General features: G+C 45.0%; 1 protein-coding gene across 2 annotated transcripts in view; it reads right to left on the bottom strand.

The window, feature by feature from the left end:
• smarcal1 (SWI/SNF related, matrix associated, actin dependent regulator of chromatin, subfamily a-like 1) overlaps window positions 1–27,218 on the bottom strand; it is a 127,153-nt gene that overhangs the window by 70,036 nt on the left and 29,899 nt on the right. For both annotated transcript variants that reach the window (XM_060827771.1, XM_060827772.1), the window contains 2 exons: window positions 1,972–2,155; window positions 612–762 (listed from right to left, as the gene is read on the bottom strand). In XM_060827771.1, the coding sequence (XP_060683754.1) occupies window positions 612–762; window positions 1,972–2,155 (335 nt within the window). The remainder of the gene's footprint in view (window positions 1–611; window positions 763–1,971; window positions 2,156–27,218) is intronic.

The following is a 27,218-nucleotide window of genomic DNA, read 5'->3' as shown; positions in this document are numbered from 1 at the left end:
AACCAAATCCAGTATAGCCTCACCTCTTGTTGGCCTGTCTACATATTGTGTCAGGAAACCCTCCTGCACACATTGGACAAACACCGACCCATCTAATGAACTCGAGCTATAGCTCTCCCAGTCAATATCTGGGAAGTTAAAGTCCCCCATAACAACCACCCTGCTACCTTCACTCTTTTCCTGAATCATCCTCGCAATATTATCCTCTACTTCTCTAGGACTATTAGGAGGCCTGTAGAAAACACCTAACAGGGTGACCTCACCTTTCCTCCAGTACTTACTAGGCAGTGGCATTTACCTGACAATGTGGAAAACTGACCAGGTGTATACAAATAGCAAGACAAATTCAACCTGGGCAATTAATGCCCCATCAGTCTGTTCTTAAACATCAGTAAAGTGATGGAAAGTGTCATCAACAGTGCCACCAGGCATTGGCTATTCAACAATAATCTGCTCACTTGCCTGGATGAGTCCACTCCAACAACACACACTCTTAAAGTCCACTTGTAAACTACAATTGTTATATCTCTTTCTGTTTCTTATATCTTCCAAGGTGAATGTGCTGAAGCGGAGAGGCTGCCTCTCTCATTGTGCAACAGTACAGCATATACCTGTGCCCAGGTAAATCGGACAGATGATGGTGTAATGACAAGCACCGGCCATTCTTTCCGATAAACTGCGGCAATGCAAATGGCTTGAAGTGTCTTCCCAAGTCCCATGTCATCAGCCAACAGCAAACGGCCTCCCCGAGATACGGCAAAACTGTCGAGACACAAACCTTCAATATACCATCATCAGGAAACAAAGTAGGGTTTATCTCAAAGCACAGATGTGAAAGGAGATAGCAAGGAGTGCAGATGCTGGAAAGTCAGAGCTGATAAAGTGTGGCGATGGAGAAAGCATTGCAGGTCAGGCAGCATCTGAGGAGAGTCAACGTTTCGGGCAGGAACCTTCATCAGGCAGCTCGGGTTCTGCCGGACCTGCTGTGCTTTCTCCAGCACCACACTTTATTGACCCAGGTGAGAGAGGCCCATGCATCTAGGAAAAACCCATTGTTTTCTCCAAAACAGTTTTAACTTTGCCAATGCTGGGACTGAAGCATTCCACATAAGGGATAAAGATAGTGTACTGCTAGGGCTGGGATAAACTAGCAGAATCAGTGCAAAAAGATTCAAGAACAACTGTTAAAAACAGAAACACAAATATTTGAAAAGGAGTGTTTGAATAAAAATGATATGGGAATGGAGGGAGGACAATCAAAAGAAGGAAACAGTTGCTCAGAGATCTTGCGTAAGCATGATGGACGAAATAGTCTCATTCTATAATTGATTGCAACAAATTTTGATCAGTTATGTGGAAGCTGGATTTAAATAACACAAATGTAACACTGAATAACAGAAACTTAAGAATTGCCGAAATCTGGGGACCACAATTTCAAGATGGTCAGTAAGAGAGTTTGGAGTGGGGTGAGGAGAAACTTCTTCACTCAGGAGGATTTGGAATGCACTGCCTGGGAGAGTGGTAGAGGCAAACTCCACAGGAAGCTTCAAAAGAGAATGGATATATATTTGAACCTGAAGAATTTAGAAGGCTAGGGAAATAGGGCTGGAGAATGGGATGAGCTGGGTAGATCTTTCAGGAGCCAGTACAAGAACGATGGATTGAATGGTCTCCTCCTGTCCTGTTAAATTCTATGATTCTATGATCTTTCACTGATCAAGATAAAATTGCAAGGATACCAAATTTCTAGTGGAACAATAACTTGTATTTCATGAGAAAAGTGACTATGACTCTATATTCATATTATCTGCAAAGGACAAGAGTGGAATTAAAAAATGGGTTTCACTTGGGTAAGCATTCAGCAAGCTGCCCGTAGTCCAGAACATGCGCTGGTCGCAGTTAATCAGCAACCTTTTCATTGAGGCTTTCCTCCAAAACTTCAAACATAGACATCAACAGACTGAAACTTACTTTACTCCATCTCTTTGGAATGGCATTAGGCTATGGACTAGTTTGGGATCGACAGCTGACAAATCAGCTTCTGGGACTTCCACAGGCTCCAGAGAGGTCTTTTCGAACTGGGGCAGGAAGATCTCCAGCACCCCTCGTGGGAATGGCTCTATTTGCACATCAGAGATCTTTGATAGTGCATCAACTGAAATACACAACAAACAGCCAAGAATAAGGAAAACTGTTATCTGAAAAGAAGCAATGTTAGGGTTACATAGAGATGGTGGTGGTGGGGGGGGCGCACAAAATTAAGTGCTCGTTTGGAGAACTGATAGAAACATTAGGCCAAATGACTACATTCTGCACTGTAAAACTGACATAGTATGCAATTTAAAAAGACTAACATTTATACAGCACATTTCACCATCTTAGGATAACACAATATGTTTTACAGCCAATGAAGGACTTTTGAAATGGAATCACCGCTGTAAGGTGGGACATGCAGCAGTTATTTATGTACAGCAACAGCAATCTGATAAATGACCAGGCAACTTTATTCAGTGGTGAGAGCTGAGGTCTATATTGATCACAGGCTCCACAGAACTACCCGATCTATACTGCAATAGTTCTATGGGAGCACTTCTGTCCAACCAAAAAAAAACAGTAGTGGGGTGAGATTCAGTAAGTCATCCAAAATACAACATCACTGACAGCACAGCATTGTCTTTCTACTGACACTCTGACAGCGAGGTTCTCCATCAGTATTGAACATATGACAGGGTGACATTGCCTCAGTACCAACTCTCCAACAGTACAATACCTCTGTACAGGCCAAGTGTCAGATTTCTCAGTGGGAGAGCATTTCGGTGACAATGACGACAACTGCCTCATTACCATAGCCATGGAGAGGGATAGGAACAGACAGTATGGGAAGGTTAGATTAGATTAGATTCAGTGTGGAAACAGGTCCTTCGGCCCAACAAGTCCACAGCGACCTGCCGAAGCACAACTCACCCAGACCCATTCCCCTACATTTACTCCTTCACATAACACTACGGGCAATTTAGCATGGCCAATTCACCTGACCCGCACATTTTTGGACTGTGGGAGGAAACCGGAGCACTCGGAGGAAACCCATGCAGACACGGGGAGAACGTGCAAACTCCACACAGTCAGTCGCCTGAGGCAGGAAATGAACCCAGGTCTCTGGCACTGTGAGGCAGCAGTGCTAACCACTGTGCCACCGTACCACCCAAGATATTTAATTGGCAGAGCTGAAATTATACTGGTATTAGACAAGAGCTGGGGAGTACTAATTGAGAACAATTGTTCTACAGGAAACTGACAGCAGAAATGTGAAGGTTGTTTAAGCAGCACTTGTTGCGAGTGTTGGATAACTTTATCCCACAAGACAGGCAAGGAACGGTAAGGTGAAGGCGCCTTGGATGACAAGAGGAGCTTCTCATCAAAAGGAAGATGAAGCTTACTTAAAGTTGAGAAGCAAGGATCTAGCAGAGATTTAGTGGAATACAGGGCTGCTTGGAAAGAACTCAAATATTGACTGAGGAGAGCTAAGGAGGGGTACGAAAAAGCCGTGGTGGGAAGGATTAGGGAAAATCCAAAAGCATTCTAACTTACATGAGGAATTAGAAAATCAGAGAGAGGGTAGGGCCGATCATGGATAGTGGAGGGAACTTGTGCCTGGAACCTGAAGAGGTCGGGAAGGCTATAAATGAGTTTTTTGCTTCCGTATTCACGAGAGAGAGGGACCTTGTTGAGAGTGAGAAAGCCGTGGACCAGGTTAATTGGCTTTAGCAGATTGATACTCAGAAAGTGGGTGTGCTGGAAATTCTGGAAGCATCAAGATAAGATGCCAGGGACAGACTAGATATATCCAAGGTTACTATGGGAAATGAGGAATGAGATTGTTGCGCCTCTGGCAATGATCTTTGCATTCTCACTTTCCACGGGAGTAGTACCGATTGATTGGAGGGAGGCGAATATTGTTCATCTGTTCAAGAAAGGGAACAGGGAAATCCCTGGGAATTACAGACCGGTCAGTCTTATGACTATGGTAAGCAAGGTACTGGAAAGGATGATGAGAGATAGGATTTATGACTATTTGCAAAAACATAGTTTGATTAATGATAGTCAGCATGGCTTGGTGAGGGGCAGATCATGTTTCACAACTTAAGAGTTCTTTGAGGATGTGATGAGACAAGTTGACCAAGGTCGAGCAGTGGATGTGGTGTATATGCATTTCAGGGAGACATTTGATAAGGTTTCCCACGGTCGGCTCATTCAGAAAATTAGGAAGTATGGGATACAGGGAAAGTTGATTGCCTGGATACAGAATTGGCTGGCCAAAAGAAAACAGTGAGTGGTAGTAAATGGAAAGTATTCAGCCTTGAGGTTGGTGACCAGTACTGTCCTGCAAGGATTTGTTCTTGGGCCTCTACTCTTTGTAGGTTTTATAAATGACTTGGATGAAGATGTGGAAAGGTGGGTTAGTACGTTTGTTGATGAGACAAAGGTCGTTAGTGTTGTAGGTAGTGTTGAGGGCTGTTGCATACTACAAGACATTGACAGGATGCAGAGCTGGGCTGAGAAGTGGCAGGTGGAGTTCAAATGTCAAGTAATTTTGAAAAGTAGAATTTGAACGCAGAACACAAGGTTAAAGACAGGATTCTTGTCAGTGTGGAGGAACAGTGGGATCTTGAGATCCACGTACATAGATTCCTCAAAGTTGCCACCCAGGTTGATAAGGGTGTTAAGACGAAGTAATGTGTTTTATCTTTCATTAACTGGGGGATGGAATTAAAGAGCAGTGAGGTTTTGCTGCCGCTCTGGTTAGACCACAATTGCAATATTGTGTCCAGTTCTGATTAGCTCATTATAGGAAGGATAGAACATAGAAGGATACAGCGCAGTACAGGCCCTTCGGCCCTCGATGTTGCGCCGACCGAATCCTACCTAACCTATACTAGCCCAATAACTTCCAAATGCCTATCCAATGCCCGCTTAAATGACCATAAAGAAGGAGAGTTCACCACTGATACGGGCAGGGCATTCCATGAACTCACAACCCGCTGTGTAAAGAATCTACCCCTAACATCTGTCCTATACCTACCACCCCTTAATTTAAAGCTATGTCCCCTAGTAACACCTGACTCCATTAGCGGTAAAAGGTTCTTAGTATCTACCCTATCTAAACCCCTAATCATCTTATACACTTCTATCAGATCTCCCCTAAACCTTCTCTTCTCCAATGAGAACAGCCCCAAGTGCCTCAGCCTTTCCTCATAAGATTTTCCTACCATTCCAGGCAACATCCTGGTAAACCTCCTCTGCACTCGTTCTAAAGCTTCCACATCCTTCCTATAGTATGGCGACCAAAACTGCACACAATACTCCAGATGAGGCCTCACCAGAGTCTTATACAACTGCAACATGACCTCAGGACTCCGGAACTCAATTCCTCTGCCAATAAAGCCCAGTACACCATATGCCTTCCTCACAGCACTATTTACCTGGGTGGCAACTTTCAGAGATCTGTGTACATGGACACCAAGATCCCTCTGCTCATCCACACTACCAAGTAGCCTACCATTAGCCCAGTAATCCATCATCTTGTTATTCCTACCAAAGTGAACGACTTCGCACTTAGCTACATTGAATTCCATTTGCCACATTTCCGACCAGCTCTGCAGCTTATCTATATCCCGCTGTAACCTACCACTTCCTTCCTCACTATCCACAACTCCACCGACTTTTGTGTCATCCGCAAACTTGCTTACCCAGCTTTCAAGTCCTTCCTCTAGATCATTTATAAAGATAACAAAAAGCAATGGTCCCAAAACAGATCCTTGTGGTACACCGCTAGTAACTGCACTCCAAGATGAACATAATCCATCAACTACTACCCTCTGTCTCCTTCCAGCCAGCCAATTCCTAATCCAAACCTCTAATGTATCCTCAATGCCATACCTCCGAAGTTTTAGCATTAGCCTACCATGGGGAACCTTATCGAACGCCTTACTAAAATCCACATACACAACATCTACTGCTTTACCCTCGTCCACTTCCTTAGTCACCTTCTCAAAGAACTCAATAAGGTTTGTGAGGCACGACCTGCCCTTCACAAAACCATGCTGGCTATCCCTGATCACGTTATTCCTACCCAGATGTTCATAAATCTTATCCCTTACCATTCTCTCTAAGACTTTGCCCACCACTGAAGTCAGACTCACTGGCCTATAGTTACTAGGGCTATCCCTACTCCCTTTCTTGAACAATGGGACCACATTCGCTATCCTCCAGTCCTCTGGTACTATTCCCGTTGACAATGACGACATAAAAATCCAGGCCAATGGCTCTGCTATCTCCTCCCTAGCTTCCCATAGGATCCTGGGGTAAATGCCATCAGGCCCAGGAGACTTATCTATATTCATCCTTTCCAATATTCCCAGAACCTCTTCCCTGCATATTTCCAGGGCATCCATTCTAATTATTTGTGATTCCATATTCACATCAGCAACAGTGTCCTGTTCCTGAGTGAATACTGATGAAAAGTACTGATTTAATGTCTCTCCAATCTCCTCCGCCTCCACACACAACTTCCCACTACTATCCTTGACTGGACCGATACCTACCCTAGTCATCCTTTTATTCTTGACATACCTATAGAAAGCCTTTGGGTTTTCCCTAATCCTACCAGCTAAAGACTTTTCATGTCCCCTTCTCGCTTCTCTTAGCTCCCTCTTTAGCTCCTTCCTGGCTACCTTATAACTCTCAATCGCCCCTACTGAACCTTCACGCCTCATCTTTACATATGCCGCCTTCTTCCCTTTCACAAGGGACTCCAATTCCTTACTAAACCACGGCTGCCTCACAAGGCCCTTTACACCATGCCTGACTGGTACATACCTATCGAGGACACGCAGTAGCTGCTCCTTGAACAATCCCCACATCTCATTAGTGTTCTTCTCTTGAAGCCTGTTTTTCCAATCCACACATCCTAAGTCATGCCTCACTGCATCATAATTTCCCTGCCCCCAGCTATAGCTCTTGCCCTGCGGCGCACGATTATCCCTCTCCATCACTAAAGTAAAAGTCACCGAGTTGTGGTCACTGTCCCCGAAGTGCTCACCTACCTCCAAGTCTAACACCTGGCCTGGTTCATTACCTAGAACCAAATCCAATATAGCCTCCCCTCTTGTTGGCCTGTCGACATATTGTGTCAGGAAACCCTCCTGCACACATTGTACAAACACCGACCCATCTAATGAACTCGAGCTATAGCTCTCCCAGTCAATATCTAGGAAGTTAAAGTCCCCCATAACAACCACCCTGCTACCTTCACTCTTTTCCTGAATCATCCTCGCAATATTATCCTCTACTTCTCTAGGACTATTAGGAGGCCTGTAGAAAACACCTAACAGGGTGACCTCACCTTTCCTATTTCTAACCTCAGCCCAAACTACCTCAGATGGCAAGTCCTCTTCCATCGTCCATTCCACTGCTGTGATACTATCTTTGACAAGTAATGCCACGCCTCCCCCTTTTTTACCCCCATGTCTGATCCTACTAAAACATTTGAACCCTGGAACGTGCAACAGCCATTCTTGTCCCTGTTCTACCCACGTCTCTGTAATGGCCACAACATCGAAGTCCCAGGTACCAACCCACGCTGCAAGTTCACCTACCTTATTCCTTATACTTCTGGCATTGAAGTATACACACTTCAATCCACCCTTCTGGTTACAGGCACCCTCCTTAGAGATCGCTGCATTATTCCTAACCTCCCTACACTCAAGGTCCTGTACCCTAAAGCTACAGTCCTGGTTCCCATGCCCCCGCGGAATTAGTTTAAACCCTCCCAAAGAGCACTAGCAAACCTCCCCCCAAGGATACTGGTGCCCCTCAGGTTCAGGTGTAGCCCATCCTTTTTATAGAGGTCCCACCTTCCCCAGAAAGGACCCCAGTTGTCCAGAAACCGGAATCCCTCCCTCCTGCACCATCCCTGTAGCCACGCATTTAACTGCTCTGTCTCCCTATTCCTCGACTCTCTATCACATGGCACGGGTAACAAACCAGAGACTACAACTCTGTTTGTTCTAACTCTGAGCTTCCAACCTAGCTCCCTGAAAGCCTGTCTGACATCCTCACCCTTCTTCCTACCTATATCGTTGGTGCCAACGTGGACCACGATCTGGGGCTGCTCCCCCTCCCCCTTAAGGACCCAGAAAACACGATCAGCGACATCACGTACCCTTGCACCTGGGAGGCAACATACCAAACGTGAGTCCCTGTCGCCCCCACAAAACCGTCTGTCTGTACCCCTCACTATCGAGTCCCCAAGAACTATCGCTCTACCTTTCTCCACCCTACCCTTCTGAGCAACGGGGCCAGGCTCCGTGCCAGAGGCCTGAACCTCGTTGCTTGCCCCTGGTAAGTCATCCCCCCCACAAGTATCCAAAACGGTATACTTGTTCTTGAGGGGAATGACCGCAGGGGGTCCCTGCACTGGCTTCCTCCTCCCACTCCCCCTCACTGTCACCCATCTATCTTGAACTTTCGGAGTAACTACTTGCCTAAAGCTCCGATCTATGACCTCCTCATAGGATGTAGACACTTTAGAGAGGGTGCAGAGGAGATTTACCAGGATGCTGCCTGGATTGGAGGGTTGATCTAATGGAAAGAAGTTGAGTGAGCTTGGGCTTTTCATAAGGAGGAAGAGAGGTGACTTTACAGAAAGGTGGCTTTGCCAGAGTGGCGAGGAGAGGAGGATGGTGAAGCAAGGGCTGCTGGGAAGGGTGAGTTTTCCCGCATTAAAAGGAACTTACTTCCAGCATCCATTTGCCAAGAACTGCGAGGGAGGAGCGAAGGACTTCTGTGAAGTCATATTTGTGTGGTTGCATTACCCAAAACACTACTCGGGTAGTGTCTCCTACCCATCCTTCTCTAACCAAAAAAAAGGTTTCTTTTTTATCCCTTATTTTTTCAACAGTCTCTTTGGGAATTTAGAATAGTGGGAATGGAGGTTAGGGCAGTGGAATGTTCCTCCTGCAGAATGTGGGAGGTAAGGGTCACCACTGTGTCCCTGCTGACTACATCTGTGGGAATTGTACCCAACACCAGCTCCTCGAAAACCGCGTTAGGGAACTGGAGCTGGAGCTGGATGAATTTCGGATCATTCGAGAGGCAGAGGGGGTTATTGACAGGAGTTACAGGGAGGTAGTCTCTCCTCAGGTACAAGAAAAAGGCAGGGGACGGAAAGGAAACCGGCAGGCAGTGCAGGGATCCCCTGTGGCCATTCCCCTCAACAATAAGTATACCGTTTTGGACATTGTTTGGGGGCGGGGGGGGGGGGGGTTGACTTACCAGGGGAAAGCAGTGGGGTACAGGGCTCTGGCACAGGGTCTGTCCCTGCTGCTCAAAAGGGAAAGGGGAAGAGGAGCAGAGCAGTAGTCATTGGGGACTCCATAGTTAGGGGGACAGATAGGAGGTTCCATGGGGATGAGAGAGAGAGACTCACGGTTGGTGTGTTGCCTCCCAGGTGTCACAGTTCATGATGTCTCTGATCATGTTTTTGGGATCCTTAAGGGGGAGGGAGAGCATCCCCAAGTCATAGTCCACATAGGCACCAACGACATAGGTAGGAAGAGAGATGGGGATTTAAGGCAGAAATTCAGGGAGCTAGGATGGAAGCTTAGAGCTAGGACAAACCGAGTTGTTGTCTCTGGTTTGTTGCCCGTTCCACATGCTAGTGAGGCAAGGAATAAGGAGAGAGGAGTTGAAGAAGTGGCTACAGGGATGGTGCAGGAGGGTGGGTTTTGGATTCTTGGATAACTGGGGCTCTTTCTGGGGTAGGTTGGACCTCTACAAGTAGGGTGGTCTTCATCTGAACCAGAGGGGTACCAATAACCTGGGGGGGGGATATTTGCTAAGGCTATTGGGGTGGGTTTAAACTAACCCAGCGGGGGGGGGGGGGGGGGGGGGGGGGGGATGGGAACCAAGATTGTAGTTCGAGTATAGAAAAGGTTGAGAGTAGGGAGGGCCGAAATCATACTTTCAGGGACGCAAGATGGCACCAGCAAGCAAGAAGTTGGTTTGAAGTGCGTCTACTTCAACGCCAGGAGCATCCAGAATAAGGTGGGCAAACTTGCAGCATGGGTTGGTACCCGGGGCTTCGATATTGTGGCCATTTCAGAGACATGGATAGAGCAGGGTCAGGAATGGTTGTTGCAGGTTCCAGGATTTAGATGTTTCAGTAAGAACAGAGAAGATGGTAAAAGAGGGGGAGGTGTGGCATTGTTGGTCATTAGCTTAAAAATGTGTTGCTGGAAAAGCGCAGCAGGTCAAACAGCGTCAAAGGAGAAGGAGAATCGACGTTTCAGGCATAAGCCCTCCTTCAGGATTCCTGAAGAAGGGCTTATGCCTGAATCGTCGATTCTCCTTCTCCTTTGATGCTCCCTGACCTGCTGCACTTTTCCAGCAACACATTTTTAAGCTCTGATCCCCAGCATCTGCAGAACTCACTTTCTCCTCCATTGTTGATCAAGGATAGCATTACAGTTGCAGAAAGGATGTTTGGGGACTCATCAACTGAGGTAGTATGGGCTGAAGTTAGAAACAGGAAATGAGAGGTCACCCTGTTGGGAGTTTTCTACAGGCCTCTGAATAGTTCCAGAGATGTAGAGGAAAGGATAGCAAAGATGATTCTCGATAGGAGTGAGAGAGACAGGATATTTGTCATGGGGGGACTTCAACTTTCCAAATATTAACTGGGAACACTATAGTATGAGTACTATAGATGGGTCAGTTTTTGTTCAGTGTGTGCAGGAGGGCTTCCTGACACAGTATATAGACAGGCCAACAAGGGGCGAAGTCACATTAGATTTGGTACTGAGGAATGAGCCCAGACAGGTGGTATGAACCACTATAAATGCCGGAGGAAACATCACAGAAGCGCTTCACAGGAGGCTCCCAAGCACTAAGGATGTCACCTGGACAGGGGACGAAAAGTGTGCAACACAAATTCCCAGCTCGGCAAACAGAACCACAACCTTCACACAGCGGGTTGTGAGTTCATGGAATGCCCTGCCCGTATCAGTGGTGAACTCTCCTTCTTTATGTTCATTTAAGCGGGCATTGGATAGGCATTTGGAAGTTATTGGGCTAGTATAGGTTAGGTAGGACTCGGTCGGCGCAACATCGAGGGCCGAAGGGCCTGTACTGCGCTGTATCCTTCTATGTTCTATGTAATAGACAATAGACAATAGGTGGAGGAGTAGGCCATTCTGCCCTTTGAACCTGCACCACCATTCAATATGATCATGGCTGATCATCCTTAATCAGTATCCTGTTCCTGCCTTATCTCCATAACCCTTGATTCCACAATCGTTGAGAGCTCTATCCAACTCTTTCTTAAATGAATCCAGAGATTGAATTCTCTGGCAGAGAACCCTCTGGGGCAGAGCATTCCACACACCCACCACTCTCTGGGTGAAGAAGTTTCTCCTCATTTCTGTCCTAAATGGTCTACCCCGTATTTTTAAGCTGTGTCCTCTGGTTTGGCACTCACCCATCAGCGGAAATATGTTTCCTGCCTCCAGCGTGTCCAATCCTTTAATAATCTTATATGTCTCAATCAGATCCCCTCTCAGTCTTCTAAACTAAAGGGTATACAAGCCCAGTCGCTCCAGTCTTTCAGTGTAAGGTAATCCCACCATTCCAGGAATTGACCTCGTGAACCTACGCTGCACTCCCTCAATAGCCAGAATGTCTTTCCTCAAATTTGAAGACCAGAACTGCACACAGTACTCTAGGTGTGGTCTCACCAGGGCCCTGTACAGTTGCAGAAGCATCTCTTTGCTTCTATACTCAATCCCTCTTGTTATGAAGGCCAGTATGCTATTAGCCTTCTTCACTACCTGCTGTATCTGCATGCTTACCTTCGTTTACTGGTGTACAAGAACACCCAGATCTCTTTGTACTGCCCCTTTACCTAAATTGATTCCATTTAGGTAGTAATCTGCCTTCCTGTTCTTGCCACCAAAGTGGATAACCATATATTCATCCACATTAAACTGCATCTGACCACTCACCTAACTTATCCAGGTCACCCTGTAATCTCCTCACATTTCACCCTGCCACCCAGCTTAGTATCATCAGCAAATTTGCTAATGTTATTACTAATACCATCTTCAATATCATTAACATATATTGTAAAAAGCTGTGGTCCCAGAACGGATCCCTGCGGTACCCCACTGCCATTCAGAAATGGAGCCGGTTATCGCTACTCTGTTTCCTATTAGCCAACCAACTTTCAATCCAAGTTAGTACTTTGCCCCCAATACCATGTGCCCTAACTTTGCTCACAAACCTCCTTTGTGGGACTTTATCAAAAGATTTCTGAAAGTCCAGGTACACTACATCTACTGGATCCCCCTCGTCCATCTTCAGAGTTACATCCTCAAAAAATTCCAGAAGATTAGTCAAGCATGATTTCCCCTTCATAAAACCATGCTGGCTCTGACCTATCCTGTTACTACTATCCAGATGTGCCATAATTTCATCCTTTATAATAGACTCCAGCATCTTTCCCACCACTGAGGTCAGACTAACTGGTCTATAATTTCCTGCTTTCTCTCTCCCACCTTTCTTAAAAAGTGGTATAACATTAGCCACCCTCCAATCCTCAGGAACCAACCCCGAATCTATCGAACTCTGGAAAATAATCACCACCACATCCACGATTTCTCAAGCCATCTCCTTCAGTACCCTGGGATGTAGACCATCAGGCCCCGGGGACTTATCAACCTTCAGACCTAACAGTCTCTCCAACACCAATTCCTGGCAAATATAAATTCCCTTCAGTTCAGGCCCTTCAGTCACTGTTACCTCAGGGAGATTGCTCGTGTCTTCCCCAGTGAACACAGATCTGAAGTGCCAATTCAATTCTTCTACCACTTCTTTGTTCCCCGTAATATATTCCCCTGTTTCTGTCTTCAAGGGCCCAATTTTAGTCTTAACCATTTTTTTGCCTTTCACATACCTAAAAAAGCTTTTACTATCCTCCTTTATATTTTTGGCCAGTTTACCTTCGTACTTCATTTTTTTCTCTGCGTATTTCCTTCTTAGTAATCCTCTTGTTCTTTAAAAGCTTTCCCAGTCCTCCGTTTTCCCACTTATCTTTGCTATGTTATACTTTTTATCTTTTAACTTTATATGTTCCTTAACTTCCCTCATCAGCCACGGCCACCCATGCCTCCTCCTGGGATCTTTCTTCCTTTTAGGAATGAACTGATCCTGCAACTTCTACATTATACACAGAAATATCCGCCATTGTTCCTCCACGGTCATCCCTGCTAAGGTATTGCACCATTGAACTTTGGCCAGCTCCTCCCTCATAGCTCCATAATTCCCTTTATTCAACAGAAATATTGTCACTTCCGATTGTACCCTCTCCCTCTCAAGTTGCAGATTGAAGCTTATTGTATTATGGTCACTACTTACCAATGGCTCCTTCACTTCGAGGTCCCTGACCAATTCTGGTTCGTTGCACAATACCAGATCCAGAATTGCCTTCTCCCTGGTCGGCTCCAGCACCAGCTGTTCTAAGAATCCATCTCTGAGGCACTCCACAAAGTCTCTCTCTTGAGGTCCAATACCATCCTGATTCACCCAGCCTACCTGCATGTTGTAATCTCCCATAACAACTGTAGTAACATCTTTGCAACAGGTCAATTTCAGCTCCTGATTTAAACTTACATCCGACATCCAGACTACTGTTTGGGGGCCTGTAGATAACTCCCAAGAGGATCTTTTTACCCTTAGAATTTCTCAGCTCTATCCACACTGATTCTGTATCCACTGATTCTAGGTCCCCCCACATAAGGGACTGAATATCATCCCTTACCAACATGGCTACCCCACCCCCTTTGTCCTTACAATAGCACGTGTAGCCTTGAATATTCATTTCCCAGGCACTGTCCACTTGAAGCCACATCTCAGTTATCCCCACAATATCGTATCTGCCAAATTCCAAAAGAGCCTCAAGCTCATCCATCTTATTTCTAATGCTTCGTGCAATCATTGAAGTATTTTTAATTTGTTACTGCTCTCACCCTTGCCATCAACTCCTATTTCACTCAATCTTACAGCATGATTCCTTTGAGTTTTCTGCCTCATTGATACAGTTGACTTTCTTGACTTATCTTGTTCTAAGTTTCCCTTCAATCTCCTTCAACATCCAGTTTGTCCCCTCCCCCCACTACTTAGTTTAAACGTAGCTGTGTTGCAGTAGCAAACCTGCCTGCCAGAATGCTGGTCCCTAACCTATTAAGGTGCAAACCGTCTCTCTTGTATAATTTATGTTTACCACAAAACATAATCCAGTGATCCAAGAATTTAAATCCTTGCTTCCTGCACCAGTTCCCCAGCCACGCTTTCAAGTCCATTATCTCCCTGTTTCTGGCCACACCAGCCTGAGGAACTGGAAGCAAACCAGAGATAACCACCTTGGACGTCCTGCTTTTCAGCCTTCTTCCTAATTTTCCGAAGTCCTGCTGTAGTATGTTCCTCCTCTTCTTCCCGACATCATTTGTGCCAACATGTACCCACCACCTCTGGCTCTTCACCTTCGTCCTTGAGGATTTCCCGCACTATGTCTGTGATGTCTTTAACCCTGGCACCAGGAAGGCAACACACCATTCTTAAGTCCCGTCTGCTGCCACAAAAACCCCGGTCAGTTTCTCTCACTATGGAGTCCCCTATTACCACGGCTCTCTGCGATGTCAGACTCTTCCGCTGTCTCCACGCCAACTTTTGATTGACAGACCTGGCCGCCTCGCGGACTGGCAGTGTCATCTGTCTCTATTGCTTCCGAAAGATTCAACGTGTTCCTGACAGGTACTTTCCCCGGGATCTCTTGCACCTGCCTCCTCTCTGCCTTCCTCATCGTCTGCTCTCTTTTGGTATGGTCGGTGTAATAACCTCGCTGAAGGTCGTGTGCAGAAAGATCTCACTCTCTCGGATGAGCCTATGGTCCTCAAGTTCTTTCATCAGCGCTGTAATATGCTCTGTCAGTAGCTGAATGTGCACACACTTTCCACACATGTACGAGCCAGACACACCAGAGTCGTTGACCTGCCACATCAAGCACATAGCACACTGAACCAGCTTGGCAGTCATGTCTTCACCCTCTTCAACTGTGGCATAATCACTTCAAAGACTCCTGAGCTAAAGCCTCACTCTTCAATCCACAGGAACTCCCTTGGACCCTCTTTTTGGGGCAAGTCTGTGGACTTTTAATTTAGGTTAGAAGAGACCCTACTTTGTAGGACCTGGGGCCTAGAACACACCCACTCAAATAACAATCACTTACCTTCCCGACCGGCTTTGCGCTCTGCCTTCACTTCCGCCCAGCTCCCGCTGCTCTCTGATGCGAAAAGGTATTATGGACTTATCGTATCATTTAGTATGTTCCCCATTTTCTGTGGTTCCACACAAAGGCCGCCTTGCTGATCTGTGAGGGGCCCTATTCTCTCCTAGTTACCCTTTTGTCCTTAATATATTTGTAAAAACCCTTTGGATTCTCCTTAATTCTATTTGCTAAAGCTATCTTTATCTCAGTAGTAAGGGTATGGAATGCTTTGCCTGCGACTGTAGTAGATTCACCAACTTTAAGTACATTTAAGTTGTCATTGAACAAGCATATGGATGTACATGGAATAGTGTAGGTTAGATGGGCTTCAGATTGGTATGACAGGTTGGCGCAACATCGAGGGCCGAAGGGCCTGTACTGCGCTGTAATGTTCTATGTTCTATGTATGTTATGAGTACAAGGTAACGTGAGGCATAGAGAGAGTAGATAGACAGAGGCTTTTTCACCAAGGCAAAAATAGAACATAGAACATTACAGAGCATACAGGCCTTTCAGAATCTCAATGTTGTGCTGACCTGTAAATCAATCAGAAGTCCATCGAACCTACACTATTCCATTGTGATCCATATGTTTATCTAATAACTATTTAAATGCCCTTAAAGTTGGCAAGGAGAAAGTCAGGACTGCAGACGCTGGAGACCAGAGTCAAGAGTGTGGTGCTGGAAAACATCCAAGGAGCAGGAGATTCGATGTTAGGGGCATAAGCCCTTCATCAGGAATTGGCAGTTGGCAAGTCTACCACTGTTGCAGGCAGGGCGGTCCATGCCTCTACTACTGAGTAAAGAATCTACCTCTGACATCGTCCTATTCCTATTACCTCTCAATTTAAAACTATGTCCCTCTTGTTAGCCATCATCATCCACGCAAAAAGGCTCTTAAGGTCCACCCTATCTAACCGTCTGATCATTTTGTATGCCTGTATGAAGTTACTTCTCATCCTTCTTCTCTCTAATGAAAACAGCCTCAGGTTTATCAGCCTTTCCTCATAAGACATTCCCTCCATACCAGGCAACCTCGTAGTCCATCTCCTCTGCACCCTTTCGATTGCTGCCACATCCTTCCTAAGTGACGACCAGAACTGTACAAAATACTCCAAGTGTGGCCGCACCAGAGTTTTGTACAGCTGCAACATGACCTCATGGCTTCTAAACTCAATCCCACTCCCAATAATAGCTAACACACCGTATGCCTTCTTCGCAACCCTATCAATCTTGGTGGCAACTTTCAGGGATCTATGTACACGAACACAAAGATCTCTCTGCTCATCCACACGACCAAGAACCATACTGTTAGCCCAGTACTCTGTATTCCTGCTATTCCTTCCAAAGTAAATTAATTCAAAGTTTTCCGCATTAAATTCCATTTGCGACCTCTCAGCCCAGTTCTGCAGCTTATCTATGTCTCTCTGTAACTTGCAACATCCTCCCGTACTGCCCACAACCCCACTGACCTTAGTGTCATCTGCAAATTTACTAACCAATCCTTCTACACCCTCATCCAGGTCATTTCTAAAAATAACAAATAGCAGTGGCGCCAAAACAGATCTTTGTGGTACACCACTAATAACTGGACTCCAGGATGATGGTTTCCCATTAACCACCATCCTGTCTTCTTTCAGCTAGCCAATGTCTGATCCCAATCGTTAAAATGCCCTCAATCCCATGCCTCCCTATTTTCTGCAATAGTCTAGCATGGGGAACCTTATCAAACGTTTTACTGAAATCCATTTTCACCGTGTCAACCACTTTACCCTCATCCACCTGTTTGGTCACCATCTTAAAAGGACTCAATAAGATTTGTGGGGCATGACCTACCCTTCACAATAACATGTTGACTATCCCTAATAAAATTACTCCTTTCTATACGGTTATAAATTCTCTCTCTTATAATCCGTTCCAAATTTTTGCCCACAACTGAAGAAAGGTTCATTGGTATATAATTAGGCAGCACGGTGGCACAGTGGTTAGCACTGCTGCCTCACAGCGCCAGAGACCGGGGTTCAATTCCCACCTCAGGCGACTGTGTGTGTGTGGAGTTTGCACATTCTCCCCGTGTCTGCGTGGGTTTCCTCCGGGTGCTCCCACTTCCTCCCACAGTCCAAAAATGTGCAGGTGAATTGGCCATGCTAAACTGCCTGTAATGTAGGGGAATGGGTCTGGGCGGGTTGCGCTTTGGCAGGTTGGTGTGGACTTGTTGGGCTGAAGGGCCTGTTTCCACACTGTAAGTAATCTAATCTAAACTAATTACCAGGGTTATCCCTACCCTTCTTGAACAAGGGGACAACATTTGCTATCCTCCAGTCTTCTGGCACTATTCCTGTGGACAATGACGACATAAAGATAAAAACCAAAGGCTCTGCAATCTCCTCTCCAGCTTCCCAGAGAATCCTGGAATAAATCCCATCCAGCCCAGGGGATTTATCTATTTTCACACTTTCCAGAATTGCTAACACCTCCTGTTTATGAACCACAATCCCATCCAGAAAATAGCCTGCATCTCCATATGCTCCTCAACAACATTGTCTTTTTCCTGTGTGAATACTGATGAAAAATTTTCATTTAAGGCTTTTCCAAACTCCTCCGACTCCACGCACAACACCCCATTATTGTCCTTGACTGGCACTAACCTTACTCTCGTCATTCTTTTATTCATGACATACCTATAGAAAGCTTTAGGGTTTTCCCAGATTCTCCCTGCCAAAGACTTCTTATGCCCCTCCTCGCTCTTCTTAGCTCTCTCTTTAGATCTTTCTTGGCTCATTTGTAAATCTCAAGCGCCCTTACTGAGCATTCACATCGCATCTTGTAGCAAGCCTTCTGCTTCCTCTTGATGAGAAATTCAAATGCTTCAGTAAATTTTGGCTCCCTCACTCGAACACTTCCTCCCTGTCTGACAAGTACATACTTATCAAGGACATGCAATAGCTGTTCCTTGAACAAGCTTCACATTTCACTTGTGCCCAAATGGCTGTCACGAGGGGTGATAATCTTCAGGTGATTAGAGGAAGGTATTGGGGAGATATCAGAGGTAGGTTCTTTCTGCAGAGAGTGGTGGATACATGGAATGCACTGCCAGCAGTGGTAGTACAGAGACATTAGGGACATTTAAGCGACTGCTGGACAAGCACATGTACGGCAGTAAATTGAAAAGTGTCTAGGTTAGGTTGATCTGAGGTTAAGATCAATGCTCAGCACAACATCATGGGCTGACAGGCCTGTACTGCGCTGTACTGTTCTATGCTTTACGTTCTTCAGTACTGAAACCCCAAAAATGCAGTGTTGCTTCAGATACCTTGCCACACCTCACAGCACCTTCTCATGCAAAAGGTGTATCACTTGCCCATTTAGACATACCTTCCAAGTGAAGCAGCAATGCAACTGCACTTCATTAAATCTAGTCTACTGTATTCACTGTTCACAGTAGGGGAGCCAAATGCGTATTGGGTGACCACTTTGCAGAACATCTAATTCTGTCCATAAAAAATTACCCCGAGCTTCCAGTTCCTGAACAGCACCTCATTGTCTTCTCGGGGACCCTGTGCCCTTTAGGAATCAGTATCGAGTTCAATCCCTTTAGTTATTTACCCAACACCACACCCAGGTCCGGTCATGATATAGGTTGATTTCAGCACAACCAACCCATTCTCAGCTGCCATTATCACTTATTCCGCTTCTCTTCTGTCCTGGCCTATTTTCAATTACCTTGTCTGCCTACTCATATCATACTTCTCTCTCTCTCTCTTTGTGGGTTCCGTCTCTACCTAACTGCTCACCCCTCCCTGTGCTTCATCTTCAGCTCGAATGTAAACTTTTCCTAGCCGCTATTAATTCTAATGAAGTCAGAATCCACACAATGCCAAGTTATAGTCCAACTGGTTTATGTGAAAGCACAAGCTTTTGAGGCACTGTTCCCTTATCAGGTGAAGGGTCTTCAGATGAAGAGTCACTGGTCTCGAAGCATTAACACCAGTTTCTTCCCACAGATGCTGCCAGACCTGCTGAGTTTCACATCAATTTCTTTTTTTATAGTCATACAGCACAGAGACAGATGCTTCTGTCCAACTCATCCATGCCATCCAATTTTGCCCTCAATATCTGTAGTCATCCAGTGCTCCCTATGCATGCCAGACTTGCCCTTCAAACTAATAGAACTTGCCATACCTGAACTCTCATTATCTTGCATTTGAAAGCCTCCTCCTTGACAGATGTCCCTTTACCTGCAAAGGTAAACTAAACACATTTATCTGCATTTGGTTCATGTCCCTATATTCCTTTTCAACTACCTGTCCAAATGTCATTTAGATGCTGTAACTGCACCCGCATCTCCCACTTCCCTGTAAGTTAATTCTACACATGCACCACCTTGTGTGAAAAGGTTGCCCTTCTGGATTCTCTTAAATCTTTCTCCTCCCACCTTAAAATTATGCCCTTCAATTTTGTTTCAAAAGTCTTGCATCTGCAGTTCTTTGTTTTGTATTATTGAACATCATTATAAAAAGAGGTGCCTGAGATACTGGAAGATCTGAATACTGATTTTAAAAATATACATTGAAAAAGGAATTGTACTTAAAAATCACCTCAGCAAAGAATACGGAGCGCAGCTCATAGACTGGGACTGCCATAGTGTTAAGGGCTGAGCTAGGGAAGAGCTTGTTAAGTGTGGTCAAATAAAAAACGCTTTCAATCAATACATAAATGCCCCTACTACAGAAGGGGCAAAGCTCGATTTCCTCTTGGAAATAATACGGGGCAAGTGACTCAGGTGTTAGTCGGGGAGCATTTTGGGACCAGTGATCATACTTCCATTTGTTTTAAAATAGAAATGGAAAAGGATAGGCCTGGTCTATGAATCAAGGTTTTGAGCTGGGACAAGGCCACTTTTAATGCCTGACCTGCTGTGCTTTTCCAGCACCACACTAATCTAGACTCTGGTTTCCAGCATCTGCAGTCCTTGCTTTTACCTAGGATCCTTCAAATGTTGATTGGGAGAGGTAAAGGGATTTCTGGCAAGTAGGAGGCTTTCAAACATGATAACGAGAGTTCAGGCACAGCAAGCTCCCGTTAGTGTGAAAGGCAAGGCTGTCAGGAGTAGGGATACTGGGATGACTAGATATTAATGCTCCTGTCACAAAAAAGCAGCAAATATACGTCAGGTATAGACAGCTGGGATTAAGTGAATTCCTTCAGGAGTACATAGGTATAGGAGTATAGTTAAGAGGGAAAATCAGGAGGGCAAAAACAGGACATGAGATAGCTTAGGCAGAAACATTCTACAAGTACATTAAGGATGAAAGAGTAACTAGGAACAGAATAGGGTGCCTTAAAGATCAGCGAGACCATCTCTATGTGGAACTATCCTTACAGATATTTCACGTTAGTATTTACTGTGAAGAAAGACATGGAAGCTAAAGTATTCAGAAAATAAATTGTGATATATTGAAACAAAGAGTCCACATTACAGAAGAGGTGGTGCTGGTGGTCTTAAAACGCATAAAGGTAGTTAAATCCCAGAACCTGATCAGATGTGTCCCACGACATTGTAGGAAGCTAGGAAAGAAACTGCAGGGTCCATACTGGAGATATTTGTATCATTGACAGTCATGGTCGAGGTGCCAGAAGACTGAGGGTGACTAATGTTGTGCCAATATTTAAGAAAGACTGCAATGAAAAGCCAGGGAAGTACAGACTGGTGAGCCTAATGTCAGTGGTGAATAAGTTATTTGAGGGGATTCTGAGAGACAGGATCTACATTTGGAAAGACAAAGACTGCTTAGGGATAGCCCACGTGGCTTTGTGCGCGGGAAAGTGTGTCTCATAAATTTGCCATTTTTACTTGAAGAAGGAAGAATGGTAGTTTTGGTCTACATGGAAGTCATAGAGGCAAACACAATTTTGACATTTAAAAGACATATGGACAGAGACATGGATAAGAAAAGTTTAAGAGGGATATAGACTAAATGCAGGCTAATGGGACTAGTTCAGTTTAGGAAACCTGGCCAGCATGGAAGTTGGCTGCAAGTGTCTGTTTCCGAGCTGTATGACTCTATGACTAAGGGTGGAAATTGCCAATTTTTGTGACCATATCTTCTTATTTCTTTTTGGAATAGGCACTGAAAATTTGGAAAAAAGGGTCACTGCTTTACAATGGAGAGAAAGCATAAGGAGTTATTTCCAGCTTTGGCAAAATAAAGGAATCTAACTGCTGCATATGCAACAATGTAGGTTTAGGAAACACTCTGCCAGGACAACACAGCATCTTGAGAGTGTGTTCAACATAACTCTGTCCAGAGACAGTCTTTTGATGAGCTTTTCAGTTGTGGATTCAGAGTGCAGCACAGCAACTAGCCTTTGATTGGTCAGGTTGTAATTAAACAAAGACTGTCCGATAGGTCTGAAGCAAAGAAACTTCAAGAAGGTAGCTGTATCAATCTCTCTCTTCCCTTTCACTGTAAGGTCAATGTTTCTCAGTTCCTTTGCTCTGAAAAACTGCTTTCTGCAAGCGTCAAAAGTCATGATGTGGAGGTGCCAGTGTAGGACAGGGGTGGACAAGGTCAGAAGTCAGGTGACACCAGGTTATAGTCCAACAGGTTTATTTGAAATCACAAGCTTTTGGAGCATTGCCCCGTTGTCAAGTGAAGTGACTTCAGGTGACATCACCTGTGGAAGGGGCAACGCTCCAAAAGTTTGATATTTCAAATAAACCTGTCGGACTATACCTGGTGTCATCTGATGATGGTCAAAACAGCAGAGAAAAGAAACATATTTGGAAATGTGGAAGAAATAATTCTAAAATACAAAAGAACAAGAAGGACCATGAATCTAACTAAGCAATCAGTGAACTACAGTTAACTTGGTTGTGCAGGGAACAAAAGGATTAGGGAGGGATGTAAAAGAGGTGCTATTAGGCAGGAAATATGGAGCATAAATTGGGAACAGATATTCTTAGGGAAATGCATGACAGAAATGTGGAGGCAGTTTAGGGAGCACTTGGTGTGAGTGCTGGATGGGTTTGCCCCACTGAGGCAAGGAAGGAATGGTAGGGTGAAGGTACCTTGGTTGACAAGAAATGTGGAACATCTAGTCAAGAGAAAGAACAAAGTTTAATTAAGAAGGTGCAAGGATCAGACAAACCCCTAGAAGGTTACAAAGTAGCCAGGAAGGAACTGAAGAATGGATTTAGGAGAGCTAGAAGGGGGCATGAAAAAGCTTTAGCAGATAGGATTAAGGAAAACCCCAAGGTGTTCTACACTTATGTGAGGAACAAGAGGACGGCCAGCGTGAGGGTAGAGCCGATCAGGGATAATGGAGGGAACTTGTGCTTGGTGTAGGAGGATGTGGGGAGGTCCTTAATGAATACTTTGCTTCAGCATTCACTACTGAGAGGGACCTTGTCATTTGTGAGGACAGCTGAAACAGGCTGATATACTCGAACAGGTTGATGTTAAGAAACAGAATGTGCTGGAAAGTATTCAGCCTGGAGCTCAGTGACCATGGTGCTCTGCAAGAATCTGTGATTTTTACAAATGACTTGGATGAGCAAGTGGAAGGATGAGTTAATAAGTTGGCCAATGACATGAAGGTTGGCAGAGTTGTGGATGGTGGAGGGCTGTTGTAGGTTGCAACAGGACATTGACAGGATGCAGAGCTGGACTGAGAAGTGGCAGAAGGAGTTCAACCTGGAAAATGTGTGGAGTTATTCATTATGGAAGGTTGAATTTGTGTGCAGATTATAGGGTTAAATGCAGATTCTTGGCATTGTGGAGGAACAGAGTGATCTTGAGGTCCACGTCCATAGATCCCTCAAAATTGTCATCCAAACTGAAAGGGTTGTGAAGGCAGCTAAGGTGTGTTGGCTTTCATTAGCAGGGGGATTGAGTTTAAGGGCAGTGAGGTTATGCTGCAGCTCTATAAAATCCTGGTTAGACAACATTTGGAATATTGTGTTCAGTTCTGGTTGCATTATAGGAAGGACATGGAAGCTTTAGAAAGGGTGCAGAGGAGATTTACCAGGATGTTGTACGAAGATAGGATGAGAGAGCTCAGGCTTTTCTCACTGGAGCAAAGAAGGAGGAGAGGTGACTTGATAAAGAACTGTGTTACTCTGATTATTTTTCTTCTCTGCATTCACGAGATTTTTATCCTTTGATTGTGTGATTGAGTCAGGTGACTCAGCTAAGTAAGGTGAGCCTTACATCAATGTTAGGGAATTTACTGGAGAATATTCTGAGGGAAGGCCTTAACAAGGTGTCATACAGGAGGCTATTAACTAAAAACCCATGGTGTTAGAAGCAAGGTACTGCCATGGTTAGAGGACTGGATGACTGGTAGAAGGCAGAGAGTGGGGACAAAGAGGTCTTTTTCAGGATGGCAGCTGGTGACTAGTGATGTTCTGCAGGAGTGTTAGGGCCGCAATGAGGGGATGTAGGTTCAAGATAAAAGAGGTCAGTTTAAACAAGATTCAAGAGGCTAGTGTTTTTTTTTTATACAGGAGGGTGGTAAGTGCTAAGAATGAGCCGCCAGAGGGGTGGTGGCAACATTTAAGAGGCACCTTGACAGATAGGGATTGTGTAATGGCAAAAGGATTTCAGTTCAGAAAGGCATCTTGTGTTGGCACAATCTTGGTGGGATATCCACATGGATGTCCTCAGTGAGTTGGATACAAAATTGACTTGTTCATAGAAGACATTGTGCAGTTATGGAGCTGTATTTTTCTAACTGGAAGTCTGTGACCAGTGGTGTTCCACAAGGATCAGTGCTGGGATCTCTGTGGTTTGTCATGCTTGCAAGTCTTGTTGTGGCTGTATAAATCTTTAGTAAGGCCACATTTGGAGTATTGTGAGCAGTTCTGGTTGCCATATTATTGGAAGGATGTGGAGGCTTTTGTGCAAAAGAGGTTTACTAGGATTACTACCTGAATTAGCTATAAGGAATGGTTAGGCAAACTTGAAAGGAAAACAGAAATTGCTGGAAAAGCTCAGCAAATCTGGCGGTATCTGTGAAAAGAAATCAGAGTTAATGTTTTGGGTCCGATAACCATTCCCCAGAACACCTCAGTTGTGAGGAAGGGTCATCAAAAAAAACTGATTTTTCTTCGTAGATGCTGCCAGACCTGCTGAGAATTTCCAGCAATATGTTTTTGCTTCAGATTTATAGCATCTGCAGTTCTTTCGGTTTTTATTAGTCGAACTTGGAATGTTTTCGCTGGAATGTCAGAGGCTGAGGGACGACCAAGAGAAGTATATAAAATCACAAGCAGCATGGATAGGGTGGATAATCAGAGTCAGAGTCATTTTCCAGCATGAAAATGTCAAATACTCAAGGGCATAGATTTAAGGTGAGAGGGAGAACGTTTTAAAAAAAAGTGTTAAAAAAACTCACCTACCATACAATGTGGTAGATGCCTGGAATGCACTGCCAGGGGAGGTGGTAGAAGCAGATATGAAAGTATTATAGAAAACTCAGGGCATGGTTAGGAACAATTACAGAAAAATGGCTCAGGGATGGGCAGGACTGGCAGCTTAATGTTCCAGGATACAAATGCTACAGGAATAGATAATAGGTGCAGGAGTAGGCCATTCTGCCCTTCGAGCCTGCACCACCATTCATTATGATCATGGCTGATCATCCTCAAATCAGTATCTCCATAACCGTTGATTCCACAATCCTTGCGAGCTCTATCCAACTCTTTTTTTTTAGATTAGACTTACAGTGTGGAAACAGGCCCTTCGGCCCAACAAGTCCACACCGACCCGCCGAAGCGCAACCCACCCATACCTCTACATTTATCCCTTACCTAACACTACGGGCAATTTAGCTTGGCCAATTCACCTGACCCGCACATCTTTGGACTGTGGGAGGAAACCGGAGCACCCGGAGGAAACCCACGCAGACACGGGGAGAACGTGCAAACTCCACACAGTCAGTCGCCTGAGTCGGGAATTGAACCCGGGTCTACAGGCGCTGTGAGGCAGCAGTGCTAACCACTGTGCCACCGTGCCGCCCTTAAACGAATCCAGAGACTGGGCCTCCACTGCCCTCTGGGGCAGAGCATTCCATACACCCACCACTCTGTGGGTGAAGAAGTTTCTCCTAATCTCTGTCCTAAATGGTCTACTCCATATCTTTAAGCTGTATCCTCTGGTTTGGCACTCACCCATCAGTGGAAACATCCTTCCTGCCTCCAGAGTGTCCAATCCTTTAATAATCTTATATGTCTCAATCAGATCCCCTCTCAGTCTTCTAAACTAAAAAGTATACAAGGAACGTCGAATCTCCTGTTCCTTGGATGCTGCCTGACCTGCTGCGCTTTTCCAGCAACACATTTTCAGCTCTGATCTCCAGCATCTGCAGTGCTCACTTTCTCCTCAAGGGTATACAAGCCCAGTTGCTCCAAGCTTTCAACATAAGATAGTACCGCCATTCCAGGAATTGACCTCGTGAACCTATGTTGCACTTCCTCAATAGCCAGAATGTCTTTCCTCAAATTTGGAGACCAGAACTGCACACAATATTCCAGGTGCGGTCTCACCAGGGCCCTGTACAGCTGCAGAAGAACCTCTTCTGGATAGAAAGGGAGGCAAGAGAGGAGGGAGAGTGGCGTTTTTGATAAGGGATAGCATTTCAGCTATGCTGAGGGAGGATATTTCTGGAAATACATCCAGGGAAGTTATTTGGGTGGAACTGAGAAATAAGAAAGGGATGATCACCTTATTGGGATTGTCTCATAGACCTCCTCATAAGAGGGAAATTGAGAAACAAATTTGTTAGGAAATCTCAGCTAACTGTAAGAATAATAGGGTGGTTATGGTAGGGAATTTTAACTTTCCAAACATAGGCTGGGACTGCCACAGTGTTAAGGGTTTAGATGGAGAGGAATTTGTTGAGTGTGTACAAGACAATTTTCAGATTCAGTATATAGATGTACCTACTAGAGAAGGTGCAAAACTTGACCTACTCTTGGGAAATAAGGCAGGGCAGGTGACTGAGGTGTCAGTGGGGGAGCACTTTGGGGCCAGTGACCATAATTTTATTCGATTTAAAATTGTAATGGAAACGTATAGAGCAGATCTAAAAGTTGAAGTTCTAAATTGGAGAAAGGCCAATTTTGACGGTATTAGGCAAGAACTTTCAAAAGTTTAGATTAGAGTAGCGCTGGAAAAGCACAGCAGGTCAGGCAGCATCCGAGGAACATGAAAATCGAAGTTACGAGCAAAAGTCCTTCATTAGGAATGGAGACAGGGAGCCTCCAGGGTGGAGAGCTAAATGGCCATGCCTCTAGGAATTCCCTGGCTATTCTCTGTTTAGCTTGTCCTATAATAGTAGTGTTGTCTCAGTCAAATTCATGTTGCTTGTCATCTGCGTGTGGGGCTACTAAGGATAGCTGGTCATATCGGACAGACAACCAGGGTTGACCTACAAAGAATGAAACCTGAAAGGAACAATGCCCCCAGATTCTATGGACTACCTAAAGTGCACAAACCAGACATCCCACTCAGACCCATGGTATCACTACCAGGGACACCATCACACAAATTGGCTAAAGAACTACAGCAGAAACTGAAACACCTGATCAGCGGAGCCAGATACTCTATACAATCAACACAAAGAATTCTTGGACATCAAGAGAAATATACACATAGACAAGGAAGAAACCATGGTCTCATTTGATGTAACGGCACTGTTCACCTCTATCGACAAAACCCTTGCCAGAGAAACAATAGCCAACCTGCTGGACATACAGAACAGACAACAGGACATTGAACCTATCAATAAAGACAGCATACTCAAACTACTGGACCTGTGCCTCACAACACACTTCA

This window comes from Hemiscyllium ocellatum, chromosome 7 (assembly GCF_020745735.1).
Source record: "Hemiscyllium ocellatum isolate sHemOce1 chromosome 7, sHemOce1.pat.X.cur, whole genome shotgun sequence".
NCBI lineage: Eukaryota > Metazoa > Chordata > Chondrichthyes > Orectolobiformes > Hemiscylliidae > Hemiscyllium > Hemiscyllium ocellatum.
The sequence above is the reverse complement of the archived record's forward strand: the minus strand, read 5'-3'. Positions and strand labels throughout refer to the sequence as shown.